At 35.3% G+C, this 13,342-nt stretch overlaps 1 protein-coding gene across 2 annotated transcripts in view; it reads right to left on the minus strand.

Annotated features, from left to right (window-relative positions):
* PLPP1 (phospholipid phosphatase 1) overlaps window positions 1–13,342 on the minus strand; it is a 72,986-nt gene that overhangs the window by 42,053 nt on the left and 17,591 nt on the right. The window contains exon 2 of one of the 2 annotated variants that reach the window (XM_006912464.3): window positions 849–1,003. The exons of the other annotated variant lie outside the window; for it this stretch is intronic. Within the exon in view, the coding sequence (XP_006912526.1) occupies window positions 849–1,003 (155 nt within the window). The remainder of the gene's footprint in view (window positions 1–848; window positions 1,004–13,342) is intronic. 2 annotated transcript variants of the gene reach the window in all.

Genomic DNA, 13,342 nt, shown 5'->3' on the forward strand with positions numbered 1-13,342 from the left:
TAAGACAAAAATTTTTAAGTAAACTCTCTGGAGAAGACTACTGATAAGAGATAGGTGGTCAGAGGAGAAGTATGGCATGACCGGCTGACTTTTAAGACACTCTAGGAGGTAAATCTCTACTCAGCTCCTTCTATTTCCAAGTCACATAGAGACATAAGGCAAGGTTCAGGAATCAGAGTCAAGGATAAAGGAAGTAAGCACAACATCTTAAGTGCCAATCTCATCCAGTTAGTGAAACTTAACCTAGAAGGAAACTTTACAGTTATCTAAAATAATGAAACCCAATATTATCTTACAAACTGATGAACTATATAAAGGTCAATACAACTTAAAAAATAATGATACAATTCTGACGTATTCTGAGGATTTTTTTTTTTTTTGCATATATATTTATAGCCTTTCTACGGAGTTATTTTCTCAAATTTAATTTAAAAAATCTATCCTTTATTATGGCCTCAATTTCTATCTAATAATATGATAAAACAAACATAATCTTAATTTTAGCTCTGCCGTAGAATAGCTTACTGGGCTTTAGCAAGTGTCTGGGCATAAGTTTCTTCACTTGTATACTAAAATGAGTTGGTCCAAATGACTTAAATGAACCCTTCCATTCTAAAATAATCATTCTATAATTCTTCATGATAACATCAAGTTGTTTTGGGTAGCATCCCCTTTTAACTGGAGAGGCTGCCCCTAGATTAAAACAGTGGGTATATTCCTCAAGCAATCATTCACCACATAAACACTGGTGAGGATAGTGCTTTGGATTTACCCCCGCCCCAACTCCATCACTTCATCCAACCTTCAGCACAACAAGCCCACTGCTACCTATTTATTAATTTACTTACAGAGGAAATGGGTAAACCAAGCCCCACTGTGCTGAGGACAGAGCTTGAGACGGTACCGTCATGGTACGGATACTTGATGCTGTTGTCTGTACAGAAAAAGCCTCTCTGAAATGGATATATTTGGCCCAAATTTAGAACAGCCATAGGCATGGAAGCTGTTGGGGAAGGGAAAAAAGACACACATGGTTAAATTCAATTCACTTCGTTAGGAAGTAAAGTCTACTGAATGGGGTGCAAATCTTAAAACATACTGTACCCTTTCTGAAAAACAAATATTCCACAATATCCAAGAATGAAGGTTGAGGAAACCATGCAGCATGAGCATGTCTATATCAGTCTCACCTCTATCAAGTATAAATTCTCTTGTGTTGACCTCCGATTTTAGAGACAATCAGTTAAAAAAAAAACATGAGGGAAGAGAGCAAAATTGGCCCACAGAAAAATAAATCTGAGAAAACAGCAAGGTTTTACATTTTGTAACTAATTCATTTTTAATTGAATTGCTAGATATCTTAAATATGTTTAAGAAAAAAGGGGAAAACTCAGTAAATACATTTAATAATCATGTCATAACAGCCAAATAGAGTTGAGGAGAAAGATATAAAATTTGTTTTACATTAAAATTTAAATTAATAGGGTTAGAAAACAATAGAAACCATAAGTATATTTGACAATAAAAATAGAAAGAAACAAGCCCTTTGTATTCCAAAGACAAATTAAAAATGGTTTTTATTAGGCCTGGCAAGACTCCAAAATCACTTTAAGAATTTATACAGAGTAATTTCATTCGCAATTTTTTACCCAAATAACTTTAATTAGTAGCTTCTTAATATGTTCAAATTTACCATGCTTTTAGGCTTTGTTCTATAAAATTTAAATGTTCAAGCATCTACTTACTATATGCTCAATATTAGGCTAGGCCATTTATAAGGGAAACAAATTAGTGTAAAACAGATACTAGGTTCAAGAGCCTAAATTGTACGTGTAAAAAGAGAATGTATACTCAGGAAACTGTTTAAAAAGTAACACCAAGACAGAATTGGGGGAGGGATGATGAAATTTTCTGTATCTTGATTGTGATAGTAATTCCACAACTCTACGCCTTTGTCCAAACTTACAGAACTGTGCATCCAAAAAAAAGTGAATTTTATTACATGTAAATTTTAGAAGAAATATCATAGAAGACAGAAAACATGACTAATTTCTAAAATGGCATAAAAGGTCCTATAAAAAGAATTCAGAGGTCAACTTGAACTAGAGTAGTCAGAAAAGACAAAGGCAACTGAGTTGAACTTGAAACAGCAGGTAAATCATAGGCAATAGGGAAGGGTTCAAGGAGAGCATTTAGTGGTAGATGGATGCAAGGTCAGCAAGAGCACATCAACAAGATCACAGAGGGAATGAGCAAGGAGTTTTCAGGGTACATAATACTTTACAGCCAACAGGTACTACATGCTCACACATGCCAAGCACAGGCTACAGAAATTAACTCAATCTTTACCTCAACTCTGTGAAGTAGGTACTATCACTTCTCTCATTTTTCACATAAACTTATGAGGCTTTAAGAATTGCAGAACTTCACTGAAACCAGTAAGTGGAACCAGGATTCCAACACAGGTAATCTGTTTCTAGAGTCAGTGTATATAGGGCCTTCCATGATGGCAAGCGATCTAGCTAAATTAACAAGTTAGAAATGTGACAAGGAACATATAATTGCACCAGGGGTGGGAGGGGGGCCTGTCCTTTTGAAAAGCTTGTTTGGTATAAAACACATGTTATGTTCATAATAAAAACCCAAAGTTAATAGAACAAAATCTTTGCTACAGATTACTCTTAAATCTGCAATTTTGTTTTTTTAATGGGAGGAAGTAGGCTTGGGAATTTTGAGTTCACTAAAAAGAATTATGTATTTAAAATACTGACCTAAGAGCTTATAGGAAATAAAATATCACTGTCTCCTTTTGTTTGGGGCCAGCATTTGGGTAAAATAAGGGGTTTTAGAATTTTTTTTTAAAAAGTAGCAGAAAGGGGAACACTTATGTGGTGTGTTGATAGTGAAAACAGAAAAGAATGTGAGAAAGAGAGTTTTGAATCTAGAAATGACTCAACTTGATGACTGATCAAATTGCTGAGACAGGCCTGGAGACGACACGTCAGGGTTTTGGAAGTAGGGAAAATGATAGTCCCATTGACAGAAATCTGAAGTTGGGATGGGGAGCTGGTTTATATGGAAAAAATTAGTTTAGTACTGAGTGTATTGCCTTTGGAGTGCTCTGGCACCTTCTTAAATGCTCAGCCTCATTTTTCACTCTTCCCCATGCAGCCCAAGGCTCCAAACACAAGGAACCATTTGTTGTTGCCTGAATATACTGTTTTCAAAATCTTAGGTGCCTTCAAATATGTTCAGCTTTCTACTGGAGATACTTGCCCTCTCATTTCCCCTTTAAGTTCAAGCCAAGCACTCCCTACTTATCTGTCCAATGGCATGTTGTATATACGTCTATCACACTATATTTTAAACTATCTTTTGCATTCTCTCAGCAACTTGATGGTAAAGACTATATCATTCCTGTAATCCTCTGCACCAGGCACACAGTTGGCTCTGAATAAAATTTAGCCATTTGCTGAATGGCTAAATGAATAAAATTCAGAATAAAGATCAGAAGTAGAGAGATATATGCAATGGGTAACTTAAGCCAAGAGAATGAAACAGTTCTCAGAGAAAGCCTAAAGTCAAGACTAACAGAGATCGAACAATCAGCCAAGAACTAATCTCCATAGTGAAATCTCGAAAAGAGATTATAGGAGAAAGAGGAAGAAAGGATGATTACATGCTCCAGAGGGCAGGGGCTGTGTGTGTCTCATTCAGCAGCACACCCTGGCCATTCTTTGAACAAAAGAGTAAGCAATAGAGAAGGAAGAGGAGAGTGTTGTGATACAACAGCCAATGAAAGTAGCTTAGAGTATTAAATCTATATCTAGATAAACGTAGGATGTCCAATACTAAGACATTAAGGAAAGTGAAAACTGAGTAGACTACAAATCTTAGGGAAAAGGGTATAATTAGTAACCTGTGAGAGAGTATATTATACCATCTCTACTGACACAACAATGTCTTTATGAAGAAATATCAATAATAAGCTTCAATATTGGGTTATCATAGTCTAAGTATGAATTTCTTTCATACTTAGTAGATTTCCTCTACTGCTCATGTTTTATATATATACACATGCACAACCCTACGGACTGAATTGTGGTCCCCCCACATTCTTATGTTGGAGTTCTAATCCTCAATTTTATTGTATTTGAAGATAGGATGTTTAGATGGTAATTAAGGTTAAATGAGGTCATGAAAGTAGTGTTCTAACCCAACAGGCCTGGTAGCCTTATAAGAAGAGGAAGAGAGAAAGACCTCTCTCTCCACATGCACGCACTCACGTGAGGACACAGCAAGGCAGCTGTCTCCAAGTGAGGAAGACAGCTCTCACCAGAACCCAACCATACTGACACCTGGATCTCAGAATTCCAGCTCCAGAACTGTGAGAAAATAAATTTGTTGTTTAAGCCACCCAGTCTATGGTATTTTGTTATGGCACCCCAAGAAGACACAGAGAGACAGAGAGACAGAGAGACAGAGAGAGAGAGACAGAGAGAGAGAGAGAGAGAGAGAGAGAGAGAGAGAGAGAGAGAGAGAGAGAGGGGCATATCCATCCCCCTAGGGGAGACAGATATCTCTACGCTAAGAAGCAACAAAATATTCTCCATCTGCTATAGAGATTATTTTCGACAGTATTTTTAAGGGTAGTAATGGAAGAGTTCTGTGTCGACATTACTGTTATAGGAAGATCCTTCTCCAAATAAACCCCTTCATAAGACAGCTGTATGCTTTCCTTAATATATACAGGACATGGAAACTATTTTTGACTCTAATCATAATTCTAGAATATTTTTCTCTTAATTAAAATTCCTTTAGAGAATTGACTTTTTTGTTTTTGAGAATTCACTTTTATAGTTCAATCTTGCTAAACACATTTGTTAGCTACTGTATGTCTGTTCTTAGTGCATCCCTTCTAAGATATATTGAGGAAGATAGTGTGAATACCTACAGATACATACACACACACACGTTTCCTATATTCTCCTGCAATTAAGTGATAATTAAAATCTCTCCCATTTCATATATAGTACATACTTCTTCAAAGACATGTTGTTACAAAAAATTTCAATAGTATAAATATAAATGCATTTTAAAGACAGAGAAAAACTGAAGTAAACCAATGTTAACTTCGAATATGTAGCAGCAAAGGTAAAGAAAAACAAGTGCTAAGTTTACTTTTTGAAAAGAAAGAAGTACAAATCTAGATATTACTAAAGTGACTATACTGACTTCAGTACCCACCACCTTCCCCCATTTTCTCATTTGAGATATCTAAATAAATATTATTCTATACCACAGGAAAATTCAAATGTCCCTCCTCTTGTAAATCTCCACTCCTTATTCATTCTGATTTTTCAATTCCTATTATGTGGCAGCCAGGTAAGGAAAAAGGAAAACAGACTAAAAGAGGGAAGAAATGAAAAAGACCTCACTAAAAAAATTTTAATGAAAGAGAGATAAGTGCCACAGGAAAATAACACAACTATAAACAAGCAAGATTGAAGCTGAAGGAATATCAACAATGGAGCAGTCAAGATTTCAGCAAGAAACTGCCAAACTGTGTAATTAAGAAGAACTTAATAAAGGACTATTACCAGGTATGGAAGGGACAGACAGAGTCAAGAGATACTGCAACCTCCTGAAGCCACTATCACCCCTAGGACTAAAAGGTACAAAGAGAGCCGCCTGATAGGACTGGACCTCTGAGAGAGCCAATATGATATGATTTGGCTGGAGGAAATTGGCAGAATAAACGCAGGAAGCCCACTCTCCTCCTGCCAGTGCTTCCCATCGTCCAAACCCGTCTAGAAGCCAAAGGGCAAGGTCAGCCTCCTGACACTGAGGGCAGGTGGATAACGATGAGAGGTCTGCATAAGAAAATAGGACCTATACAGAACCTGGAGGCAGAAGGTGAGACCGATCAGTGTCTCGGCATGGAACAGACAGTAACTAAAAGGGATAACTCAGGAGAGTTTAAAAGGACTATTTGCAGAATCTATATTATGACTGCATATATGAAGAAGTTTGAACTTTATTCTGGGTAACAGGAGACACACAATCCAATCTGTGCTTTAGTTGGGGGAAAAAAGTATGAGAAGAGCTATATAAAGGAAAAAGCAGTGTGAAATTAGAATAGAGGGAAATACTGGTGCATATGATAGATGTTGAAGGCCTGAAATAAGAAATAGCAGTGGGAATAGGAAGAAGAGACAGATTCTAAAAAATTTAGACTATTCCTATATAACTATGGACCATATCTCTGTATACGTATATATATGGATGTGTTTCTGTCTCTGAAATACACACACACATCCTCAGCCTTTGGTATATTTTCCTTCACCCTGAGCAGATTACTATCTGATAGCATTTCCTCCACAATCCTGCTTATAATAAAAACACTTCAAGAAGTACTTGTTGAATGAATAAATGAATAAACAAGTGAGCAAAAGCCTCCGAGGCACAAAAATAATATTGCAGAACCATAAACTTAGATACGTGAAACGTTTTAAGTATTTTTTCTCTCCAAAAGACTCAAGTTAAAACAAATCAAGAAAAGACGAAAAAACAAAAACAAAAAACTGGTTAACAATCTAAAAAGTCCAAGAACATGCCAGGAAAGCTCTTCTAATTCTATAGCCTAACAATTATTTCTCAAGCTTGTTTTCCACTGGGAACACAAAGTGCTAATAAGTAAAGATAAACATACTGATATACCCATGTTAACTGCTAAAACAAATTTATAATTCACAAACTCCTGGAATCCTGAAGGCGATTTTTGTACAGTCCAGCATTACCTCCAGCAAAGCTTCAGAATGGCTGTGGAAGCACTTCTCTCAGCAGCACCCTTCACTCTTTTCTCAATTGGGAAAAGAAGCTGGAGCCCCACCCAATTCAATTCTCTTCACTGATCTACCCAGAACAGCGGTCCATGACTTCCCTGCAGGAAAGGAGTCAGACCAGATTTCCAAAGGAGATGGCGAAGAGTATAAAGCACTAATACTTCAAAACTGGAATTTACAAATAATTATCAGCTCCAGACTCATCTTTTCCTAGATTCTTCTCTAGAACCACTAGAAACAATCAGATCTGAAAGCTATAAGGTTTATGTTAGCCACTGAATATCTTGACCTATAGGCCTCCCAGTGAGTACATTAGCCACTGATAATATGTCTTTTTAAATGGCCTCTGTTTGAACTCCCATGCTTTGGAGACTTAACAGTTCTTCCAGAAGATAGTATTGAAAAGTGTCATGTTACACTTCTATGAGATCTTTACTAATGGCACTTTGGAATTGTTTTAGTTAAATCAGTTTGGATATAACATTTATCATCACTGTGGATCCAGTTGTCAGGGATTGAGTTATTAGTTCTTTGAAGAAACACATTTTGAGGAGTATGGGAGGAAGGAATTCATTTCATGAAATATTATAATAAAGTTCACAACTAATCTTTGAATAGCAGGAGTTTTAAGTATGCTGTTAAAAATCTGTAATGGACACTTAAGGGAATTTCCAGACAGTGAAAGGAACATGTGAGCTTGCCAAAGAAGCATTTCAGTGTAGATTTTGTCTTTTTTCCGTGATCTTAAAGGAATGAGTTACAGTTAACATTTGAATGAAAGAACCTGTCATTGTTATTTAACATCTGGTTGTTGCTATTTGCATTCCTTTGTTGAGCCTATATCTTCATAAGCTTTTTAGCAGTTATATGTTGAACGCTTCAATTTCATGGTCAAGACAGGATCAGAGACCACGAATACTGACAATTGATTTGTCTGTTTTATTCTTCCTTTTTCCATAACTATATCTATTGTGCCTTGTTTTGATTTATAAGCAAAACCTGGAAAACCTACAAAATTATGTTTTGTGGTTTATCTAGGAATAATACAGAAAATACTGCTGACCCTTTACGTGAAGAAAATCAATTTTGTATAGCTTATTTCAATGTAAATAATACGTGAATTTTGTTAGTTAAAAAAAGATCTTAGATTGTAAAGCACACATTTACACATCTTGCTCCATGACAGAAGTATTAATTTCCAACCTCAGCATCCATTCCACACATCTTCAGAGTTAACAAAGGACTTTGTCCCGAGACTCCCATGGACAACATCCTCACATACTGAACAATTTTATGGCACACATTATACTACGCACTCTCAGTATAAAACATAAATCATAATGTGGTCTCTTATTCACCATTAAAAAATATTTGCTCTTACCAAAAGCACCTAAAATAATCAGGGCAGCCTAGCTTACAAGACTCTTAAATAGCAATTCTGCTAGACGTGTAGCAATTTATAAACCTGAATCACAAAACACAAACATGCTTAAGAGAAAGATTAATACCCTGGTTGTTTGTGGACATTTACTTATGAGTCTTCAGAGGTTCACAACTCAAAAGGAAGTTACTCCTCTTCCATGGCCCTTCTCCTATGTGTCCAAGAAGAACGGAAACTAACATGTATTGAGCACCTCATACAGGTCACCATGATACTGACGCAGCTGCACATACATTTCAACTATATCATCTTCATATAAAAACATATTTATACTTCATATTTCCTACCATGAAATCTGGGGAAAATTTTAAAAACCTAATCAATAGTATTAGAATGAAAATAATCAACACATACATAGAAATATGTTCAATATATTAAGTAAAATAATCTGTAAAAACATATTTAGTATAATTTCACTTATATAAATTATTTATGTTTATGTCTAAATATACATCGGAAAGCCTAGAAGAATATACAGCCAACTTTTAAGTAGTTATCTCCAGGGATGGTATTAATACAAATCAGGTAGAAAACTCATTTCTTACTGTATACATTTCCATGTTTGAATATTTTATAATAAAATAAAAAAATCAAGATTAGCTTTGAATTTTAAAAAAATGCTTTATCTTAATGAAAAAGTTTTTTTGTTGTGTTTCCTGAAAGTATGCTATATATGCAACTTACATGAAAGAGTCCTACCTTTGGTACAGAGATTGTGTGAAACCAAAGCAAAAGAAAAGGCCTATTTTTTTGTACTGTTTAAAACAAAAAACAGAGCAACAGAAATTATCCTTTAGCTTTTATACCTCACTGATAGGATCTCAGAGAAGTAGGCCTACAGTGAAATAATTATTCTAGGGTTCCAGGCTCTTCCAGAACATGCTTATTATATAAAGAGCGAAAATAATCTTGAGGGTCATCAGTTTAGCAGAGGCAGCTGAATATAAGCTATAATGAATACACTTAAATTTTAAGTCACCATTGCTTGAAAATCCTGATAAAATAATGGCACTCGGGCAGATCATTCTAAAAGAGTGGCATTGTCTTTTTAATTATGTAACAAACAAGGATATTACTCTAGTGAGTCTTTCAAGTTTTTCATTTAAAAAAAATCTCAGAAATTGATTACATATTAATATAAATCAACATTAGTCTGATGGAGCAGAGATTAAAGAAAATAATTTCATTTAGGGCAGTGTTATCCCAAAATTTTCTGTGATGACAAGAATGTCCAATATGATGTGCTATCTAATTCAGTAGCCAATAGCCACGCATAGCTAATGAGCACTTGATATGTGTCTAGTGAGAATAAAGGACTGATTTTTAAATTTTACATAATTTGAATTAATCTCACCTTAAATAGCTACATATGGCAAGAGGCTCTCATACTGCATAGTGCAGATTTAGGTAGTTAAAAACAAACTAACAAGTTGAGAGCCATCAAATTTCTAAATTGTATTAACACTTAATACAGCAAAACTAATTTTAATTCCAGAAACTTAAAGAGGAAATAATTATGAAGTACTTGAGGAAACATAGGTTTCACTGTGAGCCAGTGCTCAGAATAACATTCCTCTACACGCATACTTTTGGCTCGCTTCCTGTAAAGAACCTATTCCTATTGCACCCCCCAATTTTTAAAATCTGAACTGGTTTCTCTCTCCAGGCAACTAGGTCTCCTATAAGGGGAAACATGAGGGGCTAGTCAAGTATGTCTGGGATCCCTTCCCACCTCCCTCACTGACCTCAGATCTTTCCTATTCTTCTTCTGTCCTGGGGTAGGCCTCTTCATCTCTAACCCAGAAGTGCCTTCTTGTCTATGGCTGCCCAAAGCTTGCCTTTATACAGTACCCCACCTCCACAGCAGCTACCAACTGCTTCCTCTTACTCCCTGAATTATTCCTACCCTCAATAGAGGCCAAGAACACTTGGTTTGGCTGTATAAAAATAATCGTAATCAAAGAGTTAAGATTTTGTCATTCATACCACGTATCACCATATTTATGCTCGTAAAATACCATGTAATTTTATGTTTCACTTTAGTAAAAGCTAAATTCTGTTCTTAGTATAATGCCTGGTCATCTGCTTCTAACCTGAGGAATCATACGGAACACTCAATCTCTCTCAAGTGGGTAGCAGTCATTACTCTTATTGGAGCAGGAAAAAACAGAATTCTTTCCTGGAAAGCTTTTCGAGTTATTCCACGTCATCAAGTCTCTAAAATAGCAGCTCTTAACTTCTTGGGTTTCATGGACCGCTTTAAGGTTCTAATGAAACTACAGACTCTCCTCAAAAACATAAGAACTTCTGCCACACGGTTTCACAACATGCACATGTACCCCCTCCCCAAAGAAAAGGTCATTTATGGTCACCTCTATTACCAAGGTATAAGAAATATAACAACAAAAAATAAAATCCTAAAGCCCACAGACCAAAGTGATCAGTAGAATATGACCTCAAAGAAGACTATAATTAATTCAACTTGATATTCCTACATCCTCCCTTAATTCTGCTTCCTTCCTCACCTCATCCTGATTTACCCTTTACCTATCATCTCTCTTTGCTCGCTATACTTCATCTTCTTATGTGGTTATATTATGGAACTAAAGTCATTTTTAGTATTACTTAGGCTTATTGTAATTTTAGGTTTCTTGTTCTAGGTTCATTTCTTTAAAGAAAAATGAAAGCATTTGTTGAATATCTACTACTTGCCAGGTATTTGCCTATATAGTATCTTTAATTCTAACAAGTCTATGAAGGGGGAAAGAAAGTCTCCCAAAATCTGTACATTTGAAAACTTGAAAATCACTAAGTCATTGCTCTAGAAAAGTCAAAATGTAAATACAAAAGTTTGAAATTAACAATGAAAATACAAAGCAAAACAAAGTATACAGCTTAAACAAGACACATGAAAATGTACAGCCACAAATTTATACATTAGAAATTAATGAAACATTTGATAACTATATTTTAAAAACTCAAGAAAGTAAAAGGAATATAGAACATAAATTAATGAAATAGAAAAGAGGAAAAATCAGGTCAACAAAACCAAATGAGTTTTTACCAGTTAATGAAATGATCAGTCTAGTTAAAGGCTTAAGAAAATAACAACAACAAACAAGCAAATACAGCAAATTATTAAAAATTTTAAAGGGTACTAACTATATATCTGGGCTAACTTTTATCAAAAACTCAGAGATACTAAGTAACTCACCCAATATTACACAGCTCTTGGTTGTATACTAGGGCAGATAACTGGTATTACACAGTTGGTAAGCAGGAAGCCAAGATTTTAATAAAAAGTTTCTTTTTCACCACATCATACCGCCTCTCTTTTAGTAAAGGAGTCTAACCACCAGGGTATCACTAACTTTATTTACAAATGAGAAAGAAGAATGACATCATTTCTTAGATCCCTTACAGTCCATGATTCTATGAGCCTAAGCTGGTCTATACACAGACAAACAATTGATTTCCTTCTTTTGGTTAGACCGCGGGGAGGGAGGTTGGGTGGCGAAGGTGAAATTGCTATATGTGACCTACGATACATCATAATCTACTGCACTTGGGCTGACTGAGCTATCGTAGTAACTATCTACACTTTGCTGCAAACTAGGGAAGAGACATACAAAACCTCAGCAAAACTTACAAGAAAAATAAACAGTGAAGAAACTGCTTCTAGGAGCTGATGTTTTACCGAAAAGGTAATGGATAAAACCCATATGTAGGAAATAAGTCTCCCTTTCAAAAAAAAAAAAAATCTAGCATATGTAAACTTAACCATGTTTGTGCGTTTTTCTACATGTATTTTTGGGTCTAACAAGTAAGTCTAGTTACTTTAGTGAAATTTTCTTCTACAAACCCTTTCATTTTCTCCTTTTAGCAGTCTAAGGTTAAAAGTAAATAAAATTTTTTTGGATCTTTACTGCTTAGTGTTACCTGAGCAGTTTTTAGAAAGTTCTATTCATTCCAAACTTAAGGAATGCTCTTTATTTGGTGTCTAATTCAGTTTGAACAAAATACATTTTGGGGGAAAATGTAATATTTTTTCTTGCTCTCTTTGGAAACAGATGTTACAAATTCTTTCCAAAATCACATTAAAAATCCTCCTGCTAACTGACAAGAGTTATGTGTTATTTCTGAACAGAAAAGGTTTTCTTTTCCCTCTTCAAAAAAGATCATTAGATGTCCAAACGTAAAAAAAGTCAATTAAAATTTTACCAACTTAAGTGACACTAATAATTTTTCCAGGTAACATAGATTGCTTCCTTGCGGATCAAATGTAAACACTACTTTCTGATTATTATTCCTAATCATCTGACGAATGTTTCATGTCTAAGCCAACTAATAAGGAATGAATTATCAGTAAAGTAGAATGGAGGACATGCAAGAATAGATAGTCTCAGGAAAAATGAAGGGCCATTTTTTAAAAATGTCAATAACAGTAGGTACTTTTCACTTAATTCCCACCATATCTCCTGACAGTGTGCTAGGTGTTGTAGCTTTCTAATCCTTCAATAACTTTAAATGGTAAATATTATTTCAACATTTTGAAGATGAAGAAACATGTCCAAAACCACTTAGTTTGCAGAATTAAGATATGAACCCAGGTCAATGAGGCCATGAGCCCACTGACTTCACGTGGTCTTAACAATAACAGATGACACAAAGAAGCTGAGTAGAAAAATAAAAGAGGTTACTAATGAACCCTAATAGAAGGACTGTAGCACTTAGAGTGATGGGAGAAAGACTGAAAAGAATTAAGGAGCGAAAGAATGAGTGGGGAGACAACTTTAAGATTTCTGATAAAAAGGAAGGAAAGGGAGAACTTGGTCCACACCTTGAAGCACAAATAGAGCAGAAGAATGGTAACAATTTTTGTTTTTGTCTATAGTGCAAAAGATATGATAGGGAGCTAAGGTGATGGAATAGGGATGGGGAGGAGGAAGACTTGAGGATAAATGATAAATGGACAGAGCTAGATCCAAAAGGTGAGCAACCAATACCACCAAGGGAAAGGTCAGCTAGTATTTTTACCACACACACACAAAAGCTT

Source organism: Pteropus alecto, unplaced genomic scaffold, assembly GCF_000325575.1.
Source record: "Pteropus alecto unplaced genomic scaffold, ASM32557v1 scaffold73, whole genome shotgun sequence".
Lineage (NCBI taxonomy): Eukaryota > Metazoa > Chordata > Mammalia > Chiroptera > Pteropodidae > Pteropus > Pteropus alecto.